Source organism: Jaculus jaculus, chromosome 3, assembly GCF_020740685.1.
Source record: "Jaculus jaculus isolate mJacJac1 chromosome 3, mJacJac1.mat.Y.cur, whole genome shotgun sequence".
Taxonomy (NCBI): Eukaryota; Metazoa; Chordata; class Mammalia; order Rodentia; family Dipodidae; genus Jaculus; species Jaculus jaculus.
In genome coordinates this window covers 136,220,883-136,234,237 of record NC_059104.1, presented here as the reverse complement: position 1 = coordinate 136,234,237, position 13,355 = coordinate 136,220,883, and the positions used below count along the sequence as shown (strand labels likewise).

At 44.3% G+C, this 13,355-nt stretch overlaps 1 protein-coding gene across 3 annotated transcripts in view; it reads right to left on the bottom strand.

Annotated features, from left to right (window-relative positions):
• Ttc23 (tetratricopeptide repeat domain 23) overlaps positions 1–13,355 on the bottom strand; it is a 91,075-nt gene that overhangs the window by 22,695 nt on the left and 55,025 nt on the right. For all 3 annotated transcript variants that reach the window (XM_045146432.1, XM_045146433.1, XM_004658075.3), the window contains exon 7: positions 13,098–13,203. In XM_045146432.1, coding sequence (XP_045002367.1) covers positions 13,098–13,203 — 106 coding nt within the window. The remainder of the gene's footprint in view (positions 1–13,097; positions 13,204–13,355) is intronic.

Genomic DNA, 13,355 nt, shown 5'->3' with positions numbered 1-13,355 from the left:
TATTTATTGTGAACTCAGTGTTGGTGAACTCTTCGAAAATAATAAGTACTTCGACAAGAGAAACCAGTTAGGGAGACTCTCCTGTGTCCAATCCACCTGCGTGTTTAATCAGAGATGAACTAGTATTAGAGGGACAGAACAATTTAGCTGCCTTCATTTTCCTACGTTTTGCTTTCTTGATGATAAAGAAAGCAAACTAATGAAAAAGGAGAAACTGTCCCAAGACCTGAGTACATGGGTATGTTTTCATGCTAACTGATCATTATGTCTTCTTGTAACTCTAGTCACTCCTCATGGCCCCTTTGGTAACTAGACTTTGGCTGAAATCTCATTACCAATTTCTATAACATAAAAAATCTAAAAGATCTGGCTAACATCCTGCTAAGAAAGAACCCCAACCATGCTCAACTCCCCGACATATGGACTATAATGTAGCAAAAATAGTTTTTAGTCCATGCCAATCATGAAAGCAAGAGAAGGAATTGAAGACGTGGAGAGGGCACAGAAAGGAGAACAGTGAGTGTATACAGCAAGTCAGCTTTTTGTTGCTGTAACAAACCCCTGAGGTAAATAAATTTAAAGAGAGAAAAGCTTTCTTTTAGCTCATAGTTTTGGAAGCTTCAGTCCGTGATCGATTGTCCTATAGCTAGCAGCACACTGTGGCTAGCGAAGTATTGGCAGAGCAAAGCTGTTCAGGGTGTGACTGCCAGAAGTGAAGCGAGAGGAAGGGACTGGGTTTCCAGTACCCTCATCCAAGGCAGCCCTCCTAAAGTTCTACCACCTGCCAACAGTGCTATAGGCTGGAGACTACGCTTGGATTTAACACAGGGGCCTTTGGAAGACACTTAGCCAAATCATAGCTGGTAGGATGTAAAGCTAAATGATCCACTGGCCCAAATATTTGAAAAACGATATACTTTTGTGGGCTTCCAAGCTTGAGTAAGAGGCCTGAGGTCTCTGTGTGGTAGATGGCTGAATAGAGCTCTCTGCAAAAAAACACCATATGTCATGTCTGATATTGAAAATCTAATAAAAAGCCTATAGCTCAGGAGGTCATAAGCCCTAGCAGGAAAACTACTACTGTTTTCTGGCTGAATGGTTATATTATGCCCACCAAACTGTCCTCAAATACTTATGCTTATGCCTATATATTCTTGCTATTTTCACTTCTGGCTAGAGAAGCTTCACTTTTCAGATGGCAGTGACCACTGGGGTGACTCAAAACTCACCAAAGTGATGACAAGTGACAGTGGGGTGCTGAGCACTAAATGAGACATCCTACCTTCCAAGGCTCACGGACCATTGTAGAAGATGTGGCAGAAAGAATGTAAGAGATAAAGGAAGAGGAGGGCTGCTTCCAATACTAGCTTCCAGACACAAAGTGACTTTGATATTCATAACCTCACATTGACTGATGCTGCCTGCACAATATCTGCATAATAGGAGGGAAAATGATGAGACCAAAATAGAAGAGAGACTACTTGAAAAGAAGAAGGGATTCAGTCGAAGAGGAATTTGGGAGAGGGAAAAGGGATGGTGGAGGAAGGGGATAATGATCATGTTATATTGTATATATTTATGGAAGTTGCTGGTAAAAAAAAAAAAATTAAGTCAGTGTGCCCAGAAAGATTTTAAGAAGACTCCAATGTGGTTCATCCTTTGTATAGTGGCTTCCTCTTAGGTTGAATGAAATTCACAGATACGTGATAGTAAGATCATCCCTTAAGCCAACTTAATCTCAAGTGTCCTTTAAGCACAGAGTTTTCTCCAGCTGGTAGAAGAGAAAAAGCCAAAGAGATTGAAAGCTGCTCTTGTTTGAATCTGGAATGTCTCCCAAAGGCTCACAGGCTAAAGACTTGATTTCCAGACTGCAGAAGTGGAAGGCAGCTATGCTCACAACCATACCACCAACGCAAGATTGTAGAACTGTTAGGAGGAACCTTTAAGAGGTGGAGCCTAGTTGGAGGAAGTATGGTGGGGTTGTGCCCTTAAAGGGAACATTGGGATCCTGGCCCCTTCCTTCCTTTTTTTCCTTTCTGGCTGCCATAGGTAAGCATCTTTCTCTGCTCTGCACTTCTGCCAGGGTGTTCCACCTCCCCATGGGCTCAAAGCACAAGGCCAAGTGACAGCAGACTGAAACCCCTGAAATCATGAGCAACAATAACCTTTTTCTCCTTTTAAGTCATTTATCTCAGGTATTATGTCACAGTAGCAGAAATCTGTCCATCACAGCCTCTTAGAGGGATGTGACAAGAAAGAAGTTCTCCACAGCTGACACAGACAGGGCCATGGTACAAGACCCCAGAGAAGTCATTAGCCAACAGCTGGCAAGAAAATGGGGGCTTCAGTTGTACAGTCATAAGAAAGTGAAGTCTGCTGATAACAGGAATGAGTTTAGGCAAGGCAGCTCCCAAGCTTCAGATGACAATGGGCCTAGCTAACAGCTCAGTTTTAGCCTGAGCAGAGAAGTCAGCCTTACTGTGCCAGATTTCTCATCTATAAAGCTGTGAGCTAATAAGTGGATATCTAAACAGCTATTTTTATTTTGTGTTTGTGTAGTGGGTGTAAATGGTGTATCTGCATGTGACACGTGCAGAGGCATGCTCCCCTTGCATATGTGTGCAGAGGCCAGAGAACAATGAGTATGACCTGTCTATGGTTCTGTGATATTTCCTTGAGATAGAATCTCTCATTGGACCTGAAGCCTTCTGTTTTGTGATCAGACAGACTGATCAAGAAGACCCAGTGGTTCTCCTGTCTCAGCTTCTCTCAGCACTGAGGTCACAAACATGTGCCACACCTGTTTTTTTTTTGGGGGGGGTGGTCAAACTCAAGATCTCATGTGTGCCCAGAAACAGCTCTTCCCCAATGAGCCATCTCTCTAATACCAACAACCCCAAGTTTTTACACAACAAATGAAAAGTAACATGGAGAAAATAATTTTTCAAAAATATTAAGTTGTTTGGATTCATTTTGCATTGTTTTGAATTAAATAATTTTTAAACATGAAAGCAACAAAAGAAAGAAAACTCATATAGTCAAAAGTTGTGTTCTGATGTCGTGTCCTTCTCAAATTCATATGCTGAAATTATAGCCTCCAACATGATGACATTTAGAGGTAGAATTTATTTTGGGGGGGTGTTTTTTTTTGAGATAAGGTCTCACTCCAGCCTAGGATGACCTAGAATTCACTCTGTAGCCCAGGCTAGCCTCAAACTCGCAGCCATCCTTCTACCTCAGACTCCTGAGGCAGTGCTAGCATTAAAGGCATTTGCCAACATGCTTGACTTTTTCAGAGACAGTCTTTCAGAGGTGATTAAGTAATGAGGATGAAGATCTCATGAGTGAGATTTGTGCCTTTATGAAAGGGACCGAGAGAGCCACCTTGCCACTCTGCCAGGTGAAGAGTCAGGCAGTTGCCTATAAACCAGGAAGCAGGCTATCAACAGACACCAAATCTGTTACCACCTTGACCTTGGGCTTCCAGGTTCCCAGCCTCCAGGGTGCTGAGAAATGCATTTCTGTTATTTAGGAGCCACCTCATCTATGGTATTTTGCTAGCACACCTTGAACAGACTTAAGCAGCCAAGAATCCCTAAAAATGGAAATAAGCAACTGCTGAGGTGAGGTCTGAGGTGAGGCTTCGAGGCTGTTCACAGGTCATGGATAGAAAGGTAATCACAGACACAGGGACACCACAATGACAAAAGCTGTCCATAAAATTAAAAGCTACTATTTATTGAACACTACATATCAGTTTTTAGAATTTCTACTATAGCTTCTCCCATCCATATTAGCTGAATATGTGTACTGGAAATAGCAGGCAGCTGAGATAGAGCCTAAGAGGACACAAACACAATGAAAATGGACGGAATGACTCACAGGCACAGAAATCTAGGATCACTGCAGATAAACACACTGCACAGATCAAGAGCTCTGAGCACAGGGCTGAACTTCACTGTGAGTTTCTTGGGGCTTCAGAATGTTCAAAGTACATTCATCCCATGACATTTGCTTTATAAAGGAAAGAAATAAACAGGTGGGGAATGTGTCTACCACATCTGTTCAACCTGGATAACACTCACTCAGGTCTGAATGCAAGTTGTATTCATTTGCAAGGCCCCCTTGTGTGAATTCTGGGCAGAAGCAAGATTCTTGCTGCATAATTTCTGCCAGGCAGGTCCTCACCCCAGCTGGACCCAAGTCAAGCCATCTCTCTGACAAACAGGTGCATTCCTACAGTATTACTCAACATTTTATAGAAGAAAATTCTCCTACATGGAAAATGTTACGTCTCTTAGTCATAGCTGACCCATGGGAGAAAAAAGTCATTGATTTGATGCTCTAGAAACTAAGTACTAACTTTGATAGTCTGATGACAGTGAGTGTGGGGATGATGTGGCATTTATTTTTTGGGTTCTAAAAGCATAACAAAGAGGAACATTACATGTCTAAAGCGACTGGGAATATTTAGGAGTGAAGAGCTGTTAACACTTAAATTTCTGGAGAGCACATAAGAGAATGTAACCCAGTCCTTTTTTGAGAATAAGATATAGCCAGGTGGGTGGGCAAGCATGGTGCTGCACGACTGTAATCCTTTTTTTTTTTTTTTTTTTGCTCTCTCTTCTTGGAATGTCTCTAATCAAAGGGAGGGGGCAATGAGGCTAGCAGGTATCATATGCAAACTGACCACATTTGAAAAATTCATGTCAGGGCTGGACAGATGGCTTAGCGGTTAAGTGCTTGCCTGTGAAGCCTAAGTACCCTGGTTCAAGGCTCGACTCCCCAGGACCCACATTAGCCAGATGCACAAGGGGGCGCATGCATCTGGTATTCGTCTGCAGTGGCTGGAAGCCCTGGCGTGTCCATTCTCTCTCTCTACTTCTTTCTCTGTCTGTCACTTTCAAATAAAGAAATAAAAATAAACCAAAAAAAATTTTAAAAAAAGAAAAATTTGCTTTGTAGCAAATTCTGGAACATGGAAACAGAGGGATGTCTTGGGCACCCACAGTGATCTTCTCCTTGTCTATAAATCTAAAGTAGCATTATTATTTGGTATTCACTAAAGTACTTTTATTGCAAGACCCTGACTTTTTTCCCTCACCCCTCTTGGCCCTAAAATGAACTTTGAATTACAACCAGTCTTTGAGAGAGAGCAAACAGTTCATCCCATAACAAAGGAGCCATTTCCTGATAATTAGGTTGTTCTCATGAAGGGTGGGCATGCCAGGCCCACCTGGTACAAGTGACAAAGTTTCTGGAGAAACAGGAAGCAATTGTCTCTGGCATTTCCTGTGTTCTGAAGCCAACTGTGGGCTCACAAGGAGCCAGCAGTTTCAGCATTCTTTCACATGGCCATCACTAACTTTTAAAAAGCCCTTCTAGAATCCTCTGCAACTTGATGCTAGTGGCTTGGCAAAAGATGAAGTCATTCCCTAAAACACAGGAGCATGACTTAGCTGGTAAATGTGAACCCTGATGGCAGAGGTGCTCCAAGGCCATGAGTCGCTTATTTCCAGCCCAACGGAGTATTTCAGGCATCTGTGAGCTAGAGCGGGTGAGGAAGTGTGGCTCAGTGGGCAGGGGCTTTTACTGTTTCTGCAGATGGTGCCTGGGACAGGGGAATTGAAGCCATGTCTTTCTAAGACAGACCATGTGGAGATGTTCATAAAGAGATAAAAGAAAACAAAGCTTTGCTCCAGGTATGAGATAATGCAAGACTGCAGTGTGGATCACTAGAGGTCAGGAGTCTTTAATTAAAATAAGTTCCAGTAACCTGGGGCTCATTTTGCTGACGCTGGAGTCAGGACAGCAAGGAGAGCTTGTAACAGTCTTAGAAACCGGTCTTTATGCTAGCTGCAAAGGCTTTAAAGACCTCAGGAAACTCCAAAGTAGAAAGTCTCAAATTCTAGCCTGACCTTCACCTAGCAAACAGACAACCTGTTCAGGCCCTGCTGGATAGTGCTGCCTATGGCTATTAATCACCTGAGGGGGCCATAAGGGAAGCTGGGGGACCCATGAAACCAAGCACACCTCTCCTCTCAACTTTCCCATGCATGTGACACTTTGGGGGAGGAATGCCAGCCCAGGCCTATCACACAGTGTTGTGGGGAGGGGCCAGTGGAGCCACTGCGCATGGCCTGTGTGATTGAGGAAATCTGTGGGTGTTAACTGGGCAGATGATGTGCATCAGGAAAGTGAGTGGCCATGAGGGTCGCAGACTGGAAGATGCTTGAAGGGCATAAAGATGCTGAGTTCCTGCACAGGGCTTGGTAAGGGGTTATCATCATGTGCTCTGCCTGCCTTGAGGAAGCTGTCTAGCTCCCCTTCCTGCTCTCCTGTACCAGAGTCCCACTTGGGACCACCAGGCTCTTAGCAAATTCAGAATCGTCACTTGCTTTGGTGAAACACCAGAGTTCTCTGAAATCTGCCTCAAAAATCCTTTTTGAAAGCAAGTTGGAGTATAAATAGCTAAGGCTTTTCTGAGATTCTGAACACAAACCACAAGCCAGCACCTAAATGGAAGAGCTGAGCCTCATGAAAGTGGCCATCCCAGCTTGTGCACTGCATTTTCCCCAGGAAAGGCAAGAAGAGACCGCGGGCCTTCCTCTGCACAGGGAAGAGGGATGACAGCTGTCTAGCTGGACTTGCTCAGTTTATGCTCTGCTCCAGGATGTCCTCTGAAGAAGGCACAGCAATACAGGATTGAAATGAGGATGAGGTCACACTCCTCTTCTCCTCGCTCCAAGAGCTGCTGACCCTGCACTCTCCACCTGTCTCTTCTCTGAGGTTTGGATGTCTCCATCTCTGGGAACTGGGAATGTGGTACCCATGGCACAACTACCCCTCTAGGAGTGTGTGTGTGGGGGAATGGTACGTAGGTAGTACCTGGACTCTCTCCTAGGCCTTAGAGTGCCTCCAACTTGCTGAGACACACTGCGTCCCAATACTCTAGGTGTGAGGATAACTTGCAGAAGTTTCTGAGAGGGGATCCTCCTGATGGTGGTAGAAACAGTGAGAGGCTTCCCTGTTCTCTTGACCTCATGTCTTTCTCCTCTGCTACTCATGGGGCTCACAGTAGTTTCGACAGCTTGTGGTGATTACATGTAGCTGGGCATCCTGCAATAAGCTATGAACCCTGAGTGTGCCAGCTAAGGAAAGTCCTCTCAGAGCACAAGGGGCTCCATGCAAGAAGGATGGAAAGAAAGGAAGATGAAGAGTTACAGAACCAGGATGAAAGGAGGTGGGGTAGATGAGGTTAGGGGTGGCTTCCCTCACTTTTCACCAGCAGGACTGTGCAGTAGAGTCCTCAGTCAGAGGTGGGAAGGAGGGAGAGGCAGCAGGCACAGCTGAGGAAGGCCAATGGAAGGTCAAGAGCCTGGATTGTGGCTGTTCCCAGTTGCCCTGTTACCTGTCAAGAGCCCACAGGATCCAGCCCATATGAACAGTAGGGGCTGCCTGACTTCTAGTCTCTAGGACATTCAAGGCCCAGAGAGCATCAGTACCAGGTGAGTAGGGAGTGGGGGAAGCAGGGAGTGTGCCCAGTGCCAGCTGAGCAAACAGCACCCAGGAAGAGAGCTGAGAAAAGGGGAGGTCAGAAGGTCAAAGGGAGGAGACCTGAATACTCTTCATGTCTCTTGCTTTAAATATGGCAAGGAGCCAGGGCCAGTGGGACTGAGCAGATATACATATTTATACCCAGGAAATTACTTGTAGGAAATCCAGTTACTAAGAAATCGCTGTCCCTGCCCTCTAGGCATAGGACATTCCCTTGCTGTCACTGGACCCAGCAGAACATTGGAGCCCAGGACACACATTGTTTCCAAACAAGGCAGCCTGCACTCAGTGCAGCCCCAAGGTTTACACTGAAATGTACTTGGCTTCAGACCATTTCATTTCAATACCCTTAAGGAGAAGAGTTATAAACACAAGTCCAGGGTCCGGGACACTTAGCAGGGCTGGTAAAGCTCTTAATACCAAGTTTGTCTATGGCTGCTCTGGGAAGCGGGCCAGGTCCAGGTTGGTGACATTCCAGGAGCCTGAATTGGGAATCTTCACGCAGTCACAATCTTCTCAGACTTCTAGGGCAGTTTGGTCTGCGTGAGGAATGCAGGGAAGGCATGGGGCAGAGACACTGGCTCTGAAACACTTGCTTCTGGGCCAGCAGCAGTCTGTTTGTTACTAGGCAATGCCTTCAATGGACATCCAGCAAGGCTACAGAGAATCCACAAGTGAAATTTTTTTTCTCTTCAAAGAGTCTTTTCTTTTCAAAAACAAAATCCAAAAGTCTGCGTGGATTTAAACAGATGGGTTTAAGTACGGGATAGCAGAGGTCAGATTGCCCTTGAAACTCTGAAGGATGCATATAGGTCTGCTTCCATGGGATCTGGCAGGACTTGGGGACTGGTCAGAAAGTCTTATGTGGGTGGGAGTGATGGTCACTTGATCTTCCCTTCTGTTATACAAGTTTCAAGTGGGCTCCTTTCATTTCCCCCTGCTGGAGGCAGCAGAGGCCTGGACAAACCTTAGCCCTGGGTGGATTTCTCTTATTCTTGCTATGGGGCTTCTGCCACACAGGGGACAGCAGAGAGAAAGAGAGAGGGGGGGGGAGGGAGAGAGGGAGAGAGAGAGAGAGAGAGAGGGAGAAAGAGAATGAGAATGAACGACAGGGAGCACGCTTGCCCAGGCTCTTGCTGTAACCCTCATGATGGTGTCTCTGCTTGCAGAGGGAAGCTGGCTCCATGTGTCCTATTCAGGCTGTGTCTTCTCTGCCCATGTCACACTCAGGAATGTGCAGGCACCAGCAAGGACAAAGATCTGGATCTCCACACATTGATCAGGCCAGCTCATCTTCTAGTCTTCCCACACTGGCCACTAAGAGAGCAATGATTGACAGCAGCAGCTTTCAAACTTGGATCACACAGTTGGAAAAGTTGGGTTTCTCATTTCTCCCCCACTCCCTACTCATTTCTGACTTGCTTGGACCATGGTTTTCTTCCTTGTACAGTGATGGTTCCAGGGTTCCTGCTGCTACTGGACAATAAGCATGTGGCTCCACCTACTGCTTCTCTGCCAGCATCCTCACTTAGCCTGCCCTTGCCTTCAAGGCTTCAGTGGCCAAACTTTCTCCCAAGTGGCAAGATAGGCATTTCAGGTGTGATCTGCTTAGGAGAGCTGAGTCTAGGAGGCCTATTTAAGGAGGATATGAATTTTCTTTTAGGGTAGAGCAATGAGGAAAGACAGAAAAAAACTTCTCTAGACTTATAGGATATTCTGGTAGGAACCAAACTCATTCTACGAGGCCAGCATCACCCTGATACCAAAACCAGACATAGATAGAACAAGAAAAGAAAATTATAGACCAATCTCCCTCATGAACATAGATGCAAAAATTCTCAATAAAATACTGGCAAACAGAATACAAGAATATATCAGAAATATCAGATGATATGCAGGAATGGTTCAACATACACAAATTGATAAATGTAATGCACTATATAAATAGACTGAAGAATAAAAAATCACATGATCATCTCATTAGATGCAGAAAAAACATTTGACAAAATCCAACATCACATCATGATAAAAGTCCTACAGAGACTGGGAATAGAAGGAACATATCTCAACATAATAAAGGCTATTTATGACAAACTTACAGCCAGCATAATACTAAATAGAGAAAAACTTGAAGCTTTTCCACTAAAATCAGGAACAAGACAAGGGTGTCCACTGTCCCCACTTTTATTTAATATAGTACTGGAAGTCTTTGCCATAGCAATAATGCAAAAGACACACATAAAAGGGATACAAATTGGAAAGGAAGAGATCAAATTATCATTATTTGCAGATGACATGATTCTATACATAAAGGACCCTAAAGACTCTACCAGCAAACTGTTAGAGCTGGTAAACACCTATAGCCATGTAGCAGGATACAAAATAAACACACAGAACTCAGTAGCCTTCCTATATGCTAACAACAAACACACAGAAGATGAAATCAGAGAATCACCACCCTTCATAATTGCATAAAAAAGGACCTTAGAATAAACCTAACCAAGGAAGTGAAGGATCTCTACAATGAAAACTTTAAAACACTCAAGTGAGAAGACACTAGGAAATGGAAAAACATCCCTGGTTCTTGGATTGGAAGAATACAATATTGTCAAAATGGCAATCTTACCAATAGCAATCTACACATTTAATGCAATCTCTATCAAAATTCCAATGGCATTCTTCACAGAAATAGAAAAAAAAAATCCTAAAATTCATTTGGAAGCACAAAAAACCTTAAATATCTAAAACAATTTTGAGCCACAAAAATAAGGCTGGTGTTATCATCATACCTGATTTTAATCTATATTACATAGGCATAGTAACAAAGCCAGCATGGTACTGGCACAAAAACATATATGTAGATCAATGGAACAGAAAAGAGGACTCAGGTGTAAGGCCGAGTAGCTATAGCCATCTGATCTTCAACAAAAATTCCAAAAATACTCATTGGAGAAAAGACAGCCTCTTCAGCAAATAGTGCTGGGTAAACTGGATATATACCTGTAGAAGGATGAAAATAGATCCTTATCTCTTCATGCACAAGAATTGAGTCCAAATGTGTCAAAGACCTTAATATCAGACCTGAAACTCTGAAACTGCTAGAGGAAGAGGTAGGGGAAACCCTTCAACATATTTGTCTCAGCAAAGACTTTCTGAATATAACCCCAATTGCTCAGGAAATAAAACCACAGATCAACCACTGGGACCTCATGAAATTACAAAGCTTTTGTACAGCAAAGGACAGTGAATAGAGCAAATACATAACCTACAGAATGGGAGAAAATCTCTGCCAGCTATGCATTCGACAAAGATTAATATTTAGGATATACAAAGAACTCAAAAAGCTAAATAATAAGAAATCAAACAACCCAATTAAAATATGGGCTATGGAACTAAGTAGAGAGTTCTTGGGCTGGAGAGATGGCTTAGTGGTTAAGGTGTTTGCCTGCAAAGCCAAAGGACAGCAGTTTGATTCCCCAGGACCCATGTAAGCCAAGATGGCACATGCATCTGGAGTTTGTTTGCAGTGGCTAGAAACCCTAGCATGCCCCTCCTCCATCCTTCTCTCTCTCACTCTGCCTCTTTCCCTCTTTCAATTAAATAAATAAAAAAATTATTTTAAAAATCTTTAAATAAATACAGAGTTCTCAAAAGAAGAAATATGGATGGAATATAAACATCTCAAAAAATGTTCTACATCCCTAGCCATCAGGGAAATGAAGATTAAAACTTCGTTGAGATTCCATCTCACTCCTGTCAGATTGGCTACCATCATAAAAACAAATGACCATAAATGCTGGAGAGGATGCAGAAAAAGAGGAACCCTCTACACTGTTGGTGGGAATGCAATCTGGTCCACCCATTGTGGAAATCAGTGTGGAGGTTCCTGAGACAGCTAAAAATAGGTTTACCATATGACCACAAACGTTCTGGTAGGAAAAGCTGGCTGTGAGAGGGACTTGTAAAATGGGAGTTGTGTCCTGTCTAAGGGTTGTTTCAAGAATAACAGAGTAGTCTGTGAAAGTCTCAGCACCTGTGTGCACAGGGTGCTCAGCTGCTCTGCTACCATCATCACTGTCATGACTCTCTCCTGAGACTGTGCAGCCTGTGCTTGCAAAGCCATCCCTGCCTTCACCTAAAGCCATTAGTCCTGGCTTCCAGCTCCTGGGAGGACTTCTACTGTTGCACTCCTCATACATTTCAATTCTGACTGACACGTGGGCTCTTAGGTGCTGGGCACCATGTTCTCTGAGCAGTGGCAGGGAATGGGGCCCTATACAGTCTGCTGAGTCCAGCCTTTCCCAGTGGCCCTCTGCATCCTTCACTTTGGGCTGCTTGCAATCTTCCTGAGTCCCTTGTCTGCCTCAAACTCCACAAACTCTTTGGCACATGTAGGGAAGGAGAGGGGATAGGTGCAGGGACAGTCCCCACTATATGACAAAGTGATCAAGAGGCCCTGGGGATGACTGCCTGGGCTCAGACCTCAACCACCTAACTGGCTATGAGCCCTTGGAAAAACTATCAGACTTTCAGTGCCTCAGTTTCTCCATCCAAAACTGGATAGTTGTACCTATCTCACAGGGTCTCAAGGATTTCTGAGGTAATAAATGTAGTATAGTTAGAGCCAAGACCAGTATATCCCATGTAGCATTGGATATTTAACTCTTACGCATATCACTATCTGTATCATGCGGGCATTAGTTTCATTCCTAATTTATAGAGGAGGACAAATCCAGCCATATTTAGAATAGAAAACTTTACAGACACATACACCCTCCTATCTATCTATATATTTCAACTTAGATTGTCACTGAACCCCTTCCTCATCTCCTCAGTGGATGGAGTTCCTTGTCTGGCTCATGCATCTCTTCAGAACTAGCTTGCTCCTTAAAGCTTTCCCTTCACATTCTCCCATGCTCAGTATGTTAGTCTGACTCCTGCTTCCTAAACCAACCCCAATGCCTTCCCAACACCGGTTTCTGCATAGTAGACCTTATTTTACTCAGGACATGATGATTTCTATCTGATATCTTAATGAGCCACACTCTATCTCTTTATGTTCTGACCAGGGCCACAAGAAAATCACTAGAATGTGTGCTTTGTCTTAACAGAGGCCATGGGAGGGGAAAATTCCCAAAGCTTTTTGCCTACTATGTGGAACTAGAGTGGTAATTTCCCTTTGGAACCCTTATGTCCTGTAAGCTTGCCCAGGCTGGAATCTCTGCTCTGAAAGAGGCGGAAGGCCAGAGTGTGGCTATGGTAGCTTCACCCCAATCTTTCACAGTTGCCCTTAAAAGCAGAGATGTCCTTGTGAGCCAAGCATAGGCTCCCTGGGGATGTTAGTAGCTGTTTGGAGGAAGGGCTGCCATGCTGAAAGAGTAAAGGTCAGAGGGCTGCTATGGAAAGAACAAATGCACAAACCCTGGGGAGGCCACACAGCGTCACAGCACAGAGGAGAGGAAACAATGGAGGATCTGTGAAGAGCCCATGTCACAGCCTCACCCTTGTGTACAACAGGAGTGGGGAGGCCCCGCTCTCACCATGGTGGTCAGGCATCCCAGAAGCGACAGCAGCCCTGGCGACAAAATGTGCGGAGTCGGCAGCCTCCTCCGGGGAGGGATTTCTACTCAGAGTGATGAGATGAGCCTGTCACCACAGAAAAAAGAAACAAGTTGTTAACATGCTTGGCAGCAGCAACAGAGAACTGTCCTTGAAGGGATAAGCAGAATGCCAAGGAACTTCCCTGCAAGCGGGAAAGAATGATTGATGTGGAAGAACAATGTACTTTTGGGAGCTGG